At 57.2% G+C, this 16,403-nt stretch overlaps 1 protein-coding gene across 3 annotated transcripts in view; it reads right to left on the bottom strand.

The window, feature by feature from the left end:
- Positions 1-16,403, bottom strand: part of PPFIA4 (PTPRF interacting protein alpha 4) — a 48,555-nt gene that overhangs the window by 19,043 nt on the left and 13,109 nt on the right. For all 3 annotated transcript variants that reach the window (XM_044267635.1, XM_044267636.1, XM_044267637.1), the window contains exons 3-19: positions 13,549-13,650; positions 13,028-13,192; positions 12,653-12,727; positions 12,334-12,423; positions 11,563-11,754; positions 11,111-11,257; positions 10,725-10,859; positions 8,812-8,895; positions 8,448-8,579; positions 8,087-8,149; positions 7,327-7,418; positions 5,162-5,270; positions 3,382-3,590; positions 1,646-1,886; positions 1,176-1,211; positions 827-960; positions 364-530 (exon numbers count right to left, since the gene is read on the bottom strand). In XM_044267635.1, coding sequence (XP_044123570.1) covers positions 364-530; positions 827-960; positions 1,176-1,211; positions 1,646-1,886; positions 3,382-3,590; positions 5,162-5,270; positions 7,327-7,418; positions 8,087-8,149; positions 8,448-8,579; positions 8,812-8,895; positions 10,725-10,859; positions 11,111-11,257; positions 11,563-11,754; positions 12,334-12,423; positions 12,653-12,727; positions 13,028-13,192; positions 13,549-13,650 — 2,173 coding nt within the window. The remainder of the gene's footprint in view (positions 1-363; positions 531-826; positions 961-1,175; positions 1,212-1,645; positions 1,887-3,381; positions 3,591-5,161; positions 5,271-7,326; positions 7,419-8,086; positions 8,150-8,447; positions 8,580-8,811; positions 8,896-10,724; positions 10,860-11,110; positions 11,258-11,562; positions 11,755-12,333; positions 12,424-12,652; positions 12,728-13,027; positions 13,193-13,548; positions 13,651-16,403) is intronic.

Here is a 16,403-nt window from a genome sequence, read left to right as displayed (position 1 = left end):
CATCAAGAGGCATTATGACCTGTTATATCCTGGAGGGCAGATGCACTAGAAGTAAGTTCTAATCAAGAACCGAGTCCTCCCAAAGGTCCTGAGCACAGGACGTCAGAAAACCTCCGTACTACAAGAAACCTCAGAGGTCCAACCTCTCACTCCGGGCAGGAATCCCTTCCGCAGCATTCCAAGAGCCACCGTGACACAGCTCTCGCCCATAGCACCTGCCTCTCCTCCCTGAAGTCAAGACCTGCGTGACTGCAGCTTCCACACACGGGCCCCCAAGAGGCCAGCATAGGAGGCCAGACCCCAGGACTCCCTCCTGCTCTGGCCCCTCCACTTGCACCCATTCGCTAGGACGTGGACAGACACCCTGGCCCGTGGCTCCATCCCGGCTCAGCTGGATCAGCCGGCCCTTCTCCTTCTTCCCGAACAGGCGGCCGATGGACGACTTGATGCCCTTGCGCTTGGCGCCCTTGTGCAGGGAGTCCTGGCTGCTGTTGCTGCTGCTCGGGTTGCTGCCCTGATCCTCCAAAGCACTACAGGAAGACAGCCAGGAGGGGGCGCAATGAAAAGAGACAGGAAACCTGGAAGTGAGACCTCAGGGAGAACTTACAGGCAAGTGCCAGAGGTTGGTAGGGGGGGATGCGGGGCGGGGGTGACTAGAACAGGTGACCAAAGGAGACATGGGAATGTCCTTCCCCGACGGTGTTTCAAAGAGAAGTGAGATGTTCAGACACCTGGATACGGGAGACTCTATCCCTCCAGAGGCAGGGGGAGGGAAGAGATGACCTTGGGGTAGAGGGACTCGAGGTGTGGGACCTGTGCCACTTACCTTTTGCCTTCTTCCTGGCTCAGGGCGGGATGGCCAAGCTTCTCTAGCCGCAGCGTCCTGGGTGAGGAAGGAGGAGAAGTCTCACATTTTATGGTGGCTTTATCCTCTCGGTTCTCTTCCCGAGACACTGGCGACTGAACAGACAGTGAAGCCGTCAGGGGATAGAGGGAGAGATCTGGGGCCTGCCTACCCAGCCCAGACGAGGCAGAGGAGCTTGGAGAAGTGCAGTGGGAAGACTGGGGGCCTCTCTGAGCCCAGACTCAGACTCAAGGGCCCAGGGGAAAGAAGCCAAAGGGAAGGGCCTGGGAGAATTCACCCGTTAGTACCTGGGTCATCGGGCAGCACTCACCAGCAGCTTCCTCCTATGCTTTCTTAAGTCACTGGGCTGGAAAAGAAAGTACAGGGTAAGCTCAGAATCACCCTCCAGATGCCCGAAAGTCAACCCCAAGAGAGCCCAGTGGCCTTAGGAGGAGAAGGTAGGATTCAGTGGCCTGGAGAGAATACCACAGCCGAAAAAAGCCAGCCTGGAAAACTAAGTCAGGGCTCCCTCTGGAAGAGAGGGAGAGGTACGGGCAGGAGCTGAGGTTCTCGCTCTCTGCTTCTCCACAGGGTTGAGGAAGACATGACAGGCCCCGGCTAATCCCAGGAGGACATGTTGGTGACCGAACATGCTGGGGTCCGTGCCCAACATGGGAAGAGGACACCAGGCCCAGCCGAGAGGACTGAGCCCTACCAAAGCTTCTCGGCGACCCTCAGCCAACCCGCAGAGTAGAGCCCAGAGCCGACTGGGCTGTTCATCAACTGCCTCCAGACTCTCACCAGGGTCATGACCCCCATGCGGTCCAGGTCCTGGGCAGCACTGCGGGAGGTAAGCTTCGGCGTGGAGCGGCCGCTGAGCGGAGGGGACGCGCTGGCCAGGGACAGGGCGGTCAGAGAGGTGGGGATGGAGCCACGCTTACGCAGCTGAGTCAAGTTGAGGGCCTCCATGCTGCCGCTGGTCACTCGAGTCTCGATTTCCTCAGCACGCAGCTCCGCAGACTCCTTCTCTTCCTGGATCATCCTGGGACCAGACCCAACCAGACACTGTGTTGGTCCCCCAACATCCCCTGCAGGCCCAGCAGGTGGGGCAGGTGCTGGCACCGCACTCCCCACCCTGGGACCCCAGGCAGCAGGCAATGTCAGGGGAACCCACACTGTTTCTGGCATGGCCGGGACACACCAGGCCTTGTGGACACAGCTGGATCTCCCCCCACCAACAGCTCGGAAACATTTCTCTGACTTATTAGTTGACTTCACATAACAGAATGTGAAGGAAGGCATTTAGTCAGTGGGAATCAAACCATTCCAGAAGGCAGAATTCTTGACCTATCACTGACTAGGCAGGCCACCCGGAGTCAGACGCTCTGGTCTGTTTCCCCCCTAGACCCAATGTCAGGAGGGGCCCAAGCCAACAGGTCCCAAACCTGGGTCCTTTAACTGATGCTGACCCCTGATGGAGTTTTCCCTCTTCCAAGAAAAATGAGAAAACCCATGATCATTCTGTATGTGTGGGTGGGGAGGGGGTGGTCACAGAGGCACATGTCTTTGTTCCTTCACACATGTGCACACGCGTACATGCATTGATGTGACAATGCTAACTGTCCATTAGGAGCCAGACTCATCTTTATTCTGAGAGTATGTCTTTCCAATGTGAGGGATGTGAAAATGTCCTTTCTTTTGTAGAATGGTCGTGATAGGAGACAGTAGTTACCTTTCATGTTTTCCTTTCCAGAATAAAAGTTGGCGGCTCTATGTTAATATCCTTCTTTCCAGTGTGTTTGTGTGTGTGTGTGTGTGAGAGAGAGAGAGAAAGAGAGAGAGAGAGAGAGGTGTTTTCTTTCTAACTGGTCTGTGAAATCCCAAAGTGTGGAAACTTTGGAACCAGATGTCCCCTACAGCTCTCTAGGCTGAGGCACTGTGGCTCAGATCTTTCCTTGCCACTGGGGATAAACATTCATAAACCTCCTATAAAGGCAGGGTCAAGTACAGGTCTTGATCCCGTGCTCTGACCCTGGCTTCTGTTTGATGCCTCATTAGGGATGGGAGGAATGCTACAATACATTGAGTGTAGACCTGAGTTTGAATCCTGGCTCTGCCACTTACTGTGTGGCTTCGGGCAAATTACATAACCTCTCTGGTTGCTGGCCCCTTCTCTGGACAATGGAAATAACACTGCCTCCCTCAGAGACTGTGTTAAGACTGCCAGGGGCATCTACAAAGTTCTCCCCCTGATCTGGCCTCAGTCAGTGGGATCTCCAGTCTCAAACGCAGGTGCTGTGGTAACACAGTCTCCCCAGCCCCGGGATGGGAGATGAAGCCCGAGAAGTCAGGTCGAGCTCTCACCCCTCTCGGTCCGGCATGGGGCCTGATGCCCTGCACCGAGTCCCTAGACTAGGCACTCAGAGGTGCAGCTGGAAGAGGCAAGCAGATACACAGAGAAGTTGTCCTGCGGTGCCCCAACCTAAAGGGACCTCTGTCCTTCAAGGCGCCCACAGGCCCTCTGCCCCAGCCCGAACCTGATCTCCTCATTGATGGCGTCAAGTTGCTCCTGCAACATCATGGCCAAAGTCTGGGCGTCCGAGTGGCCGCTGGGGGAGACAACATCCACGGAGCCCACCAGACCCCCTGGCTCATCCTCGTCCACATCAGAGATCTCGGGGTCACTGTCAAAGGCAGGGGCGGCGGTGGGGGCCAGCCCCCCAGGCAGTGGAGAGGGCTCCCAGTCCTTAGCAAAGGAGGGGGGAGAGTAGTGATAAGACACAGCGGGCAGCTGAGGAGTCGGCCCCTCCTCACCTATCCCAGCGGCAAAGGCTCCTCCCAGGGACCCAGGGAGATCGGTAGAACTTAGAAGCGCAAAACGTCAGGCCCCACCCCAGGCTACACACAAAGTGAGTACCTGCACTTTAACTAGTTTCCCAGGTGATTTTTTTGCCACTAGAGTCTAAGAAATACTACCCAGTTCAAGGAGCCAGGTAGCAGAATGGTTAGGAACATATTCCAGAGACAGCCTGTCCTGCTTTGGAATCTGATTATTAGCTGTGCAACAGTGGTAGAGTTGTTTAACCTTTCTGTGCCTCAGTTTGTTCATCTGTAAAATGGGGATGGTAACAGTACCTACCTATGAGGTAGGTAATCGTGAGAACAGAGTAAGGACTTTAGCACAGTGTCTGGAACAAAGTTAGCACTATGAAAGGCTACCCCTTTCTACGAATACAAACTCTCTAAGAGTAACTAGATCCAGGGGACAAGAGAAGCCAAGCAGTCCTGTCTGACTGGCATCTCCCAGGGTTTCAGCACGTCTCAGGACGTACCCAGCCCTGAGAGGTGGTGGTCTCAGAAGTCACGCTACAAACATCTTCAGTGGACAAAGGCCCGGAAGAGGAAAGAGCACAGAAGGAGGCTGAGCCAGCCAGAAGATTTGGGGGGGGGGACGCGGAACAGAGAGGTATACTAACCCCATCCTCTAGGACCCAGACCCACAAGTTCCCCTTAAGGCTCTTTTCTAGGCACCTGCTGTGTTCTTATCAACAGAGAGAGGAAAGGGTGAAGGGAGAAAGAGACACCTTCAGATTGTGACCCCATCAGACGAGGGCTTACCTAAGGGCAGAGAGGAGTCCTCCCCCAACAGACTAGGAGCTCCCTCCTCTACCTGTATCTTGTAGTGCCTTAGAGCAAGCCGAGGCCCTGGGCCCAGGGCACAATGTGCTTAACCATTCTGGGGTTAAGAGGGAATCTCGCTTCCCCAGATAAAAGATGAGGTCAGTCCTCTTCTATCCTTTCTTTCCTGCTCCCCCACCCTCAACCCCCATCCCCCAGGCAGCAGGATCAGCAAGAATGCAAAGCTGCTTCTCAGAAAACGTCAGGTGCCATCCCCAGGGCCCCTTAAACCTGCCATCCCTCCCTCATCTCCCCCATAAACCACAGCTCGTGTTCCAGAAAGCTGGCCAATTCCACCTCACCCCTGTGTCTCCCTCCCCGACCACCAGAAGCACACGCTTGCACCCCAGGCACACGTGCACACGCTTCAGTAGGGCCTCAGGGACCGGCTGGCCGCCCGCCAGCCCCGACCACTTGCCCACCAGGAGGCCAAGGCGAAGGGGCACAGCTGTCGCAGCTAACAATGGCCCCAAGCCCCAGGGCTGCAGCTGTTGTCCACATGGGGCGTGGGGGTGGGACGAGAGGGGAGGATTTGCACCGCACGCCAGCCGTCTGTGAAACTGGAGCCAGGCACGCGGCCGAACTGACCCCAAACTCCCCCAGGGGAGAGCCCTCCACACTCACCCATCCACCCCTCACCTTGGCAGACTCGTCCCGCAGGGCTGAGTAGCGGCGGTGCAGGCCCGCGGGCACGTGCGTGGCTGTGCTCAGGGCGAACCGCACATCCCCTGCGCTGCCCATGTGCGACCTTGAGTGGTTCAGGGGAAGAAAAGACCGGCCCTGAGGACTGGGAGCCCCAGCTCACACCCACTAGGGCCCAAAGAGTTAAGGGATCTCTGGCTTGGTGATGAGAAGTCTTAGCTGGCAGAGAGCTACTGTAAATGGTTTAAGGGTGGCTGTGTCAACAAGAGATTCGATTTATTCTCTGGTGCCCCAGGGATCAGAATGATCCAGGCGAGAACATTCTAGGGGAGCAGATTTCCATTTAACCGAAGAAGCACCTTCAGATAGTAAGATTTGGTTTATGATGCAACTGGTGACTTTTAAAGAGCTGAGCTCCCCATCAAAGAGGCATGCAAGCAACAGCTCTTGGGCCATCTGACAAGAATGGATTTTGCAAGGAAGGTCTCTAAAGGTCCTTTTAATCCCAAGGGATTCATCCTCTCCCAGCAACTTCCCTTGGGTTTCCCCATAATCTAGACTGAGTTCCTGGCTGAAATTCAACCCAGGCAGACTCCCTATCCCCAGGAAGCTTGGGCGGGGGGGGGGGGGGGGGCTCCGACACTCTTATCAGAGACATGGACTAGAAAAACCACTTTCATGCCCCCTGGGTTTATTCCAACCCTAGGATTTTAGAATCCCAGTAATGAGGCTCTGGAAGGTGTGGATGCCTTCCCTAGTGACACTCCTCCCCTATGATGCCTTCCCAGTTTGAGGGGGCTCAGGGCAGAGGGATAGGGCAAGCCTATAATGGATAAGGTAGCTGTAGGGAAAGGGGAGTTTCTGCTTATCCCCCCTTCTCTCCTCCAACTCAGTCCCAATTCCGTGATAGGTCCAATGCCAATAATTGGCATTGACCATCCTCCTATGGTCAATGCCAAGAATTCTCAACCATTAAGGAAAGCAATCAGAGGCAAAGAGCTCAGTGTACTCAGAGTCATGAGACGTATTCATTGAGGGCTGGGGCAGGGGGGCTCTCTTCGGAGAAACCTACGGGAAGGAAGAAGTCAGAGGAATTCCAACTACTAATCCCCGTCTCTGTTTCCTGCCTGTCTCCATATGTCCTAAACAAAAATTCCTGATAAACTTGAAGGTGGTACTTATGTCTCTACCACCCCAGACACCCACAGGCTTCCCTACTTCAGGTTTAACATCCCTTTCCCTAATGCAAGCCCAACCCCTCCCCACAGAGATGGGCATGTACACCTTTCCTGTCACCTCTCCTCAGGGAAACTGATCCCTATTGCCCCAACACAGCAAGAGCATGACTGAAGGAAACCTCAGAGACTCCCTTCTGTGAGATACTGGTTTGGAGAGAAAACAGCCCGGACCCACGGACCTTGAGGGGCATCGCCTACTAGTGTCCTCAGTCTTTACCCTGCCTCTCCGGGCAGAGAAGTGGAGGCAGGACTAAGGTCTGAGTTCAATGCCAATTACCTCACAGAATATAGAGAAAAATCCAGAAGTTCCCTAAAACATGGACCTAATTCAAGCATTAAGTGAACAGCGCCACTCCCCATCTCTTACAATGTTTTCCGGGACAAGGGAGGTCACAACCATGACGTGGCATCTCAACTTCCAACCATGGGAAGTTCGGGAGCCTCCTCACGTCAGTCCCTCGTGCTGCCTTGCTGCTTCCTGCCTGCTGTCTGAACCTAGGTGGTCCTGAAGTCTGAAGCAACAATCCTCCAGAGCTCTAAAGATGGTGTCTCCAAGGAAATAGAATGAACCACTCTCCATGAGAAAGTCCTGTGGGACATCAGTGAGCAGGTAACTCAGCACACCCCTCTCCAGGGCATGTCCTCTGTCAAGGAATCAGGAAGAACAGCCTGTGTCCCATGGCACTGGGGAAGGAGCATCCTGTCTTTACTTGCCTCTCAGCATCCCTCAGGGGACGGGTGCTCCTTCTATGCGGCCCAAGTGAGCTAGGTGATTTTGACCAAGTTCTGGGAGCCTCAGTGTCCCACCATGGGTAGGAGGAGGACCCTGAGGTCCTGGGCGGTCTTTTGGTGGGAGGAAGCCTCCTTCCTCAGGGTCCATCCAGGACCCCATCCCAGCACGCCCAGCCTCCCGCGCTCCAGTACCTGGAGTGGACGCCATCCACAAACGGCCCCCCTCGACCCTTCAGCTGGTCCACCTCTTGGCGCAGCTTCTCAATCTCTTCAGACAGGCGGCCCTGTGCCAGGCAGACCCGGGGTGGGGGTGGGACCAGGGAGGGGCGGAGAGGGGAGAGAGGGACAAAGAGGACAGCAGAGTTGGGGAGAAGCAGAAGAATGTACTGCAAGTCCAAAGCCAGGGGCCCCCGGCCAGGCCCACAGATGACACCAAGAGAAGAGGTCCAACTGGAAAGTGAGCAGAAGGGTCGGCAGCGGGCAGGCAGAGGGGCAGGGCCAGGAGAGGGTCTGTCTTGGTAAGGATTCTACTGGAATAGGTCTGATGAGCCCTCACCACTACATAAATGCATGGCGGTGGAGGCTGGGCAGCCGAGGGGCACGGGGTGCCCGCCCAGACCTCACAGATGTGGCTGAGCCAGGGCCAGTGACCAGTCCTCCCAGAATCACTGGACTCCTGCCTCACCTGGTTTGAGGCCCCATCAGATCTTTCCCTGGGCCCTGCCTCTGCTGCCCCCGCTATGCCCTAAGCTTATGGCCTCCGTTTCTTCTTTACATGTGGGTGGTGACGCATCCACCGTGAAGGGCTCTAGCGAGGATCAGCGCAATCCCGTCTGTACACAGACTAGCGTGGTGCTGGGTGGCAGAGCAGCTGCAGGAAACACAGGCGTGTTCCTTCCTCACCGCAAGCCCGGCCCTCCCAGGCTGGCGGGGCGGCCCAGCAGCTGGGTACCTTGTGATGGTGCTGCTCCTCGATCTGCCGCTGGGAGCTCTCCAGCTCCTGGATCAGCGTGTTCTGGGGGAGAACAGCTGGGAGCTAGCGACCCCGCCCTGGCTCCTCCACCCGATCTGGCCGGCGCCTTCCCCTCCCTAATCAGCCCCCCTCCCCAGGCCAGACCGCCCCTCCTCGCCCCTCCTGCTCCTCCCTTCCCCAGCCTCCCCCGACTTCTGTCCACCCAGGTCGACGTCCCAGACGTGCCCCGCCCCTGACTAACCTCGTGCAGCCCAACACCTCCCCTCGGCTCCACCCACACCCTCGCCACGCCACGCCCCGGCCTGGAAGCCCCGCCCACCAGGCCCGCCACCCACCGCACCTTCTCCTCCAGGGCCGCCATTCGCTCCTTGAGGTGCAGCTGCAGGCGCTCGTTGGACTCGCTGAGCAGCCGGTCCACGGTGTCTGACAACCGCTTGTTGTGGTCCTCGTTCATCTTCTCCCGCTGGCGCACCTGCAGAGCCAGCAAACCTGGTCCCAGGTCACCCCAGGGCCACCCATTCCGGCCTGGTTCCAGCCCATGCACCTGTCCCGTCCTCATCCTCCAGAGCCCCCCTCTCCAGCTTCCCAGGACCACCTCCCGCCGCCCCTCCCAGCTCCCACTCCTCAGGCCTGTCCACACGCCAATCTGGGAGGCTGCCCTGGGGACAAGGAGAGGGCCTGCGAGCCCAGCCCGGTGCCCTCACCCTCGCCAGCTCCTGGTTCTTCTCCTCCAGTTGCCCCTCCAGCTGCCGCAGGTGCTCCTCAATGCTGCCGTGCCTTTCTTCAGCCTGGAGGTGGGCATGGGTCAGTGCATCTCCAGATCCCCTGCCCTCCTGCTCAGGCCCCGCAGCCCACCTACCCTGTGCCAGGGGGCTCTTCGGGGCTCAGGGCCTCAATACCAACAAAACCCAACCCTCCGCATCCCCCCCTTGGAACAGAACTCCACCACCACTACCCTTCTTCCCAAGCCCTCTCTACTCCCTGCCAGGTGATCCCCACCCCCTGCTTCCTGCTCAGGGCCTGCCTTAAAACAGCCCGGAGCTGGCAGCCCAAAGGACTCCCCACTTACAGAAAAAAACTCCACTTGAAAGTATGAGCTGCCATAAATCTCCTCTAGGCCTCCAGGCAGACGGACCTGCACTTAACACGAATGCAAGCCAGACTGCCTGGGTTCAAATCCCGGCTCCCTCTCTTCCCAGGGGTGTGATGTTGGGCAAGTTACTGGACCCCTATGTGCCTGAGTTTCCTCCACTGTAAAATATGGGTAATCATAGCATCTCTGCCCATCAGATCACTATGAGGACTACATGAGATAATCCGTGGCAAACACCTAGGACGCCATAAACAGTCAGCAAATGCTGGCCATGGTTATAACCAGCCCAGGCAGAGGGGGTCCCCTTCCATTCCTGTGTCTGCAGAGGCGGAGATCCCATGTCTCTGCTGATAAGGTATTCCAGACTAGCACAGACCTTAGTCAGGAAACCCCTCCTTAGAGCCCCTACTATGATTCATTTGAACATATGAAGCCCTGCAGCCCATCCTGTCTGGTCTGGGAAGCTGGGAATGCGGCGGGCCCAGCATCACGTGGTGTCCTCCACCGCACGTCAGCCCAGCACCACCTCCCTGGCCTCAAGAAAGACCTCACACACCGCCAAGTGCAATGCTATCATCACGAGATGATGACATGATCAAAGACATAATGACACAAATGCCTGCTTAGGGAGGGAGGGACTTTTCTCAGGTTACGGAGCCGGTCGGTAGCAGAAGCAGACTTGGTCCTGGGTTGACCAACCAGCACCCAGGCTGGAGGCTTTGACCACGGAGCCCCCAGCTGTCTCACTGGCACAGCGGCCAGCCTCTATCCTCCAGAGGCTTCGGAGCCTGCTGCTTACTCAGTGCTGACTTCCTTCTCTCCAAGGCTGGTGGGAGGGTAGCTATGGGGAGCCCACATGAGCCCCCCCCAACAGCATCCAATGGGGTGCAAATACCAAAAAGTCTCCTGATTAGCCCACTGCACATGTAGGTCCCTGCATTTACCCAGCTCTGCCAGATCCCACGATGACTTCAGCCTGCCTACCTCTTAGAAATGATTCCTCCATAAAGTTAACTATCCATCAGGTACAAATCTATTCCCCTTTATGAATCCTCCGGCTGCAGCCTTCAAGCAACCGGAGCTAGTTTCTAGATCCAGAATGCTTCCGTTTGACAAAGAAAGGTATGACCCCCCCTATACTCCCGCTACCCACCCCCCAACCTGCTCTGATCCGATCTCCTCCCAGATTTCATCTTTCCAGGGACCAACAGTCCTGATTGTTCCAGTCCAGCCCCCAGCGATGGCTAGTAGTGATACAATAGTGTCAACAATCATCAAAACACGTTGCATCGGCAACAGTTTCATCTACTTCTCCGTGGACTTCTGCAGCCCTTTCAGGGGAGCGTCACTTCCCGGAGGGGTAATGAGGGCAGGGACGACTCTTCCAGCAGACAGACACAGACGGTGTGTTCCTGGAGGCATGCGGTGACATGCGGTGACACTCTCTCTGCACACCGCATCAGAGCTCCATAAAGCTCCGGAAGCCAGAACAGAGGCAGAGCCCCGCGCCCTGGGCCTACTTGCCTTGGTGAGAGCTGCGATCCTCTGGGCCAGTTCGGCCTCCACCTCGGGCAGTGTCTCAGCCTTGCGCATGGTCTGCTGCAGCCTCTGCTCTGCGGCCTCTAGCAGCTCCTGCAGGTGCCGGGCCTTCTCTTCACACTGGCGGGGATGGCTGGGAGTCAAGAGGGAGCCCCAAAGCCTTTCCCCTACCCCGTCCCTGGCCCGGGCCCTGCCCCAGGAGAGAGCAGGTGACAGGCCAGAGGGAGCCAAGGATAACCGGGTTCTTGGCTGCCCACGAGGAGACCTGCAGGACTCCCAAGCTCCTGGGCCCCCGGGGAAGAGGTTCCGGCATGATCACCAGGACCTCCAGGGTCAAGTACAACGCCCGCCCCCACACCAGCAGGAGTTACCTGGCGGTGCAGGGACTCCTTATTGGCCAGCTCATTCTCCAGCTTGTCATTGAGGTCATGGATGGACGTGGCCTCGCGCTGCGCAGCCAGGTAGCGCTTCTCGAGTGTTGTGATTCTCTCCTCCATGTCTTCCTTCTGGGCCAGAGCCTGGGGCAGGAGAGGAGGGCACGGGAGGGAAAGGCATCAGCTTCTCTCTGCCCCCATCCTGCCTGCACCTCCTCACCAACGCCTGACTACCTGTATCCTCCCCATGCCTCCCTGCTAGTTTCTGACCTTGACCCAGCCCTCCTGCTACGCCTCCGCACAGTGGACCCCACCCAGTGTTCCCTCTTAAACTCCCCAGCCCCAGCCTGGCCTCCCTCCACACCTAGGGCATTCTAGCAGCTGCCCTCCAGAGTGCTGAATGCGTGCACACTGCAACCAGGTGAGGGCAGGCGGGGGCCGGAGCTCACCTCCCGGAGGTCCCGCTGATGCTTGCTGCTCAGCTCCTCCGACTTGATGAGGTCCCGGCGGGCAGTGCCCAGATCCTCCTCAAGTTCAGCCACTGTCGCCGTCAGGGTGACCAGTCGCTCCCGAGCCTGGTTCAGCTCAAAGTTCTGCTTCTCCAGGAGCTCCTGCAGCTCCTCTACCTGGCCCGTGTCATCCTCCGGGGACAGTGAGCCGTGAGTCAGTCGTGGGGCCCAGGGTAGCCCACCCCCTTGGCCCACCCCCGGGACGGCACTCGCAGAGCAGATCCCAGCTCTGCCTCCAACGCCCGTGCACACCTCTAGCAGCCTTCCTCGGGGCCTTCCTCGGGGCCCCAGGAGCTTGCGCCAGACAGAGACCAAACAAAACACCCTTGTTCTCCTGTGTTTCCTTTGAAAAACAGTAGTGTCTAGTTTTACCTGCTGTCTCAGAATCTTGTCACCCGGGAAGGGGCAGGATTAGGGGAACAAAGGCTCGGGGAGAGAGAAGGGATCGGATCTGACACAGACACACACAGTGCCTTAAGGATTCCAGCAGACAACAGAGTAGGCACCTAGCTGCATGTGGGGGACACACATACAAAATCTATCGATTTCTTTATGGGTGGGGTAGGGGGAAGAAGGAAAGAGACATGGGAATATTGGAGAACGCCCCGGATTTCACTCAAGCGTTTGTTCTCCTGAACAAACGCAGGGTGGGGCCCTCACATCCCGTCTAGGGGCAGCCCTGCCCCTGCCACGCAGTTCCCCATGACCCACCTTCCACAGGCGCTTCGGTCCCCTCTCCACGGTCCCCTCCTCTTCCGCCACTCCGTCGCGACCCCCGGCCCCCTGCTGCAGGGCAGACACCTGTATGGAGGGCACAGTCCCCAGGGTGGTAAGTCAAAGAGAAGAGAACTTCCGGTGTATTCCAGACCCTTCTAGGTCCCCTGCCTCCTCCCAGCCTTGCATTGGCTAGGGGTCTCCAGCCATGACCGTGGGACGAAATCCAGTGTAGAAGCGAGTGGGGCAGAGCAGTGAACCCGCCTCAGCTACCGGGAGCTGCAGCCTACAGGTGGAGGGCGGGCGGACGGCTCACCTGCTGGTGGGCCCCTGCCAGCTGCTCTTCCAAGGTGGTCACTCGCTCCAGGGCTGCTCGGAGCCGCTCCCGCACCTGCCCGGGGTAAGGGGAGATGGAGGAAGACACAGGGACCCCACGGGACTCCGGCTGCAGGAGCCTAGCCTTGGTCTACCAGCACTGGGGCACGAGGCAGAGAGAGGGGACTGCCAAGAGGCCCATGTCCGAGAGGGAACGGAACACTGGACCCGGGAATAAGGCTGGTGGGAGGAGGGGCCGGGGCAAAGCTCGAGGGCAGTTTCCCCTCAACACGGGGTGCAGAAACCGCAGAGGAGGGACGCGCAGAGGCAAGGCCGGGTGGTGGGGTGGGCCAGGCGGCAGACCTAGGCCGGCTACCTTCTCGTCCAGGGCCTTGTGGTGCTCGAACAGCGACTTGAGGGCCTTCAGCACCTCCACCTCACTGGACACCCCTGAAGGCGACTGGGCCTGGCGCTTCACCACAGTCATCCGCAGCGACCGCTCGTGGCGGGACACCAGGCACTCCAGATGTTCCAGGAGCAACTGGCAGGGCACGGGGCAGGGCAAGAGGGAGGGCTGTGAGCAGTGCCCCGGGAGCTAGAAGCAGGACCCCCGTGACCACTGAGAATACATGAGTAGGGCCGTGCACCCCCTTATTAAAATGTTGAAATGCTTCAGGTTGGTGAACAGCTGCTGCCCCAAGCCAGCTGCTCCAGCCTCTGTCCCAAGACCCAGACGTTCCCAGGGCCACCCTCATCTATGGGGGAGAAACCTAGGATCGACCCCAGAACATAAGACAGGAAGAGGTCAGCATGGGGCCGGGGATGTGCCTGGCCCTGGCCACGCCCTTGGTCGGGGGTTCACCCCACAACACACACACACCTGGTCACCCCACTTACCCTCGTGTTATTCCGCTCTGCTTTCAGCTCTGATATCTCTTCCTCCCTTTCTAGAAGCTGCTCCCGACACATGCTCAGCTCCCGAGTTAAGGTGGCAAATTCCTGAAAACCCCCAAGACCCCTGAGTGCTTGGGGATTTGCTCCCTAATCAGTGCCCTGCATGCCCACATCGGTGGTGGGACCTTCTCACCCACCCCTTACTTCTGGCACCTGTCCCCAGAAAAGTCCCCATCCATCCAAACCACAGTTAGCATCCGTGCCTCCAGAGGGGTCCCCATCTCTGGGTCCTCCATCCACTCCAAGTACACATTAGGGTATGAGGGGACGGAGGTGGAAACAAGAGTGAGAAAGTCAAGGAATCTGTTCTGAGGCCCCTTCCCCCTCCAGCCAACAACATAACCCCATTATATCCTGCCCCCTAGTTTGTATTTCTGCTCAATGACATTATCCTTTAGAAACAGATGGAGGGGAGTCTCACCTCTGGGTTGGCAAGGCAAGGTCCCGACAAAGACTGGTGGATATTAGATAAGGAAGAGAGGGGGCTTTGAAGCGAGTGCCCCAGGGAGCTCCCTCCCATGCCCCCGCTGCCAGGGCTTTGCAAGAAACGAGTGGCCGTGAAATAAAGGGACTGAAATAAGGACCCACGTATGTGGGAGCAGGAGAGCCTGCAGACCTGCCTGGTCAGCCATGCGGCTCTAGTCCACATCCCAGGGACCCCCACTTCCTTAGTCCAGGGCTGCAACCTGGTGCCTGATGCCAGTTCACTCGCTCTGACCTTACCAAGTACCCATGCTCAAAGTGTCCCTTTGAGGAGCCCTGTCCCCACACTGTCAGGCCCAGACACACAGAGGCACCTTTCCAGCCCACGCATCTCAGTGAGGACAAGCACACAAGGGTGAGAGGCTAGCCCTGCAGTTCCAGGTCTATTGCGCCCTACTTATTCAAGCAGACATCATCTCATTCCAGAAAAGTTTTCCGAAAGGTGGCCCGAACTGTGGAGGGTCTGGGAGGGACTGAACAGCGGCTGCAGCCCTCTCCTAACTGAAGCCTCCTTCCGTCCACCAAGGACGTGTGATTGAAGGAAGAATTCCAAAGCAATCCCCTCTTATCACTCCAGCTTAGGCAACAGGGTCAAGGGCTGTGGGAAGTGGCCAAGGGACCCAGGGATGCCAGAGCCTGAGAAGCCTCAGATCTCTCCTTGATTATTGCCTTTCTGTCAAGGCCATGGCCAAAGGTGGCCAAACATCTCATCAGCCAGGCATGGCCCCAGTGCTGCTCCCCTCCTTTACACACACACACACCATGCACATGCACACTCACACACATTCACTCTCACGCCCACTCACACGCGTTACACACTCACACTCACACACATCATGCACACATGCACAAGTACATATACCCAGAGACAGAACTCAGCACATCCCTAGCCCCATGCCATTGCGCCACCACCAAAGGACCCGTGCTCTCCTCCCCGCCCTTCCCTGGGCTCCCCACCCAGACATCTGCCTCCTCCCCAACTCCAGCCTATTGGACACACTGCTGCCAGGACAGTCTCCCAAAGCAAGGCACTGTCCACAACACAGAATATAAGCCTTGAGTATCCTGTTTTTCAAGCTTCTCTCTCATGGGCTCCTTTCATACATCCTAAAACCTGGTCAGCCCGGGTCACCTGCCATGTCCAATCACCAGCAAACTGTCTTGATTCCACACCTTTGCTCAATGGGCTACCTCCCTGTGGAAAGCCCAACCCTCTGTCACCAGGTGATGAAATCACATCTATCTTTCAAAGTCCATCTCAAAGGATACACGTCCTTGGGACCTTTCCAGACTCCGCAGAGGAAGGCTGTCTCCCTGCCCTGAACGCTGTCTGGAACAGGGCTCAACAGCACCAGCTTAGGAACCCATCGTTCAAGCACAACTACCGTAAACACCTACCATGTACCAGGTCCTGTGATGCTCCCTGGGGACACAGTGACAAGAAAGACATAAGCCCTGCCTGACTACAGCTCCCGGCATAGGGCTAGACTCAAATCCCAGCTCTGCCCCATTAGCTGTGTGACCTTGGACAAGTCACCTAGCCTCTCTGAAGCTCCACTTCTATCTGTAAGATAGAAGCACAGGCCTCCTCCCCTGTTGCTACAATGATCAAATGAGCCAATGTATGTAAAGCACTTAGCACGGGTCTGCCAAAGGTAGCAACTTTTAACACTGATGCAGTTTAAACGACCGTTGGGGCCACTCTTCTCTTCCCCTACCTACCTGGTCTTCCAGTCGCTCGGCTTTTTATCTATCTCCTTTCTAGTCTGTTGGCCCCAGGGGCAGGGCCTGGCTCCTTCAATCTATGGCTTGTTCAGGGCCTCCTGAACCTTGTCCTCCCGCAGGACTCCATATCCCTCTCCATCAAGCACCACCAGACTCTGCCCCCACCAGTTCTGAGCACTGGGCAGGAGAGTCCTATGGTCCACCTGGGTTCACCCTGATTCTTCTTCCCACACACGGGGAAACGGTGGACGTATGGCTCCTCACAGCTGCCTCTCCGGTCCAGGCAGCAACACACACACGCACACGCACACGCACACGCACACACACAAACACACACGCATGCATGCACGCACACACACACAGGCTGGGCAACTGGCTAATCTCCTCAAGCATCACCTTCCATCACTTGTGAAATTGAAATGATGGCGGTAACAGTACCAACTTCATAGCTGCGAGCATTTAGCGAGGCCAACTGCACACAGAGTGCTTAGTACCCAGAAAACACAGAAATGGTGACTTCATTGCTAGCAATGGTGGTATTGTTGATTAAGGAGCCTAAGAGAGGTGTCAAGATACCTGGCTTCTAAATC

Source organism: Neovison vison, chromosome 10 (assembly GCF_020171115.1).
Source record: "Neovison vison isolate M4711 chromosome 10, ASM_NN_V1, whole genome shotgun sequence".
Classification (NCBI taxonomy): Eukaryota; Metazoa; Chordata; class Mammalia; order Carnivora; family Mustelidae; genus Neogale; species Neogale vison.
This window is presented reverse-complemented; position numbering and strand designations above follow the sequence as displayed.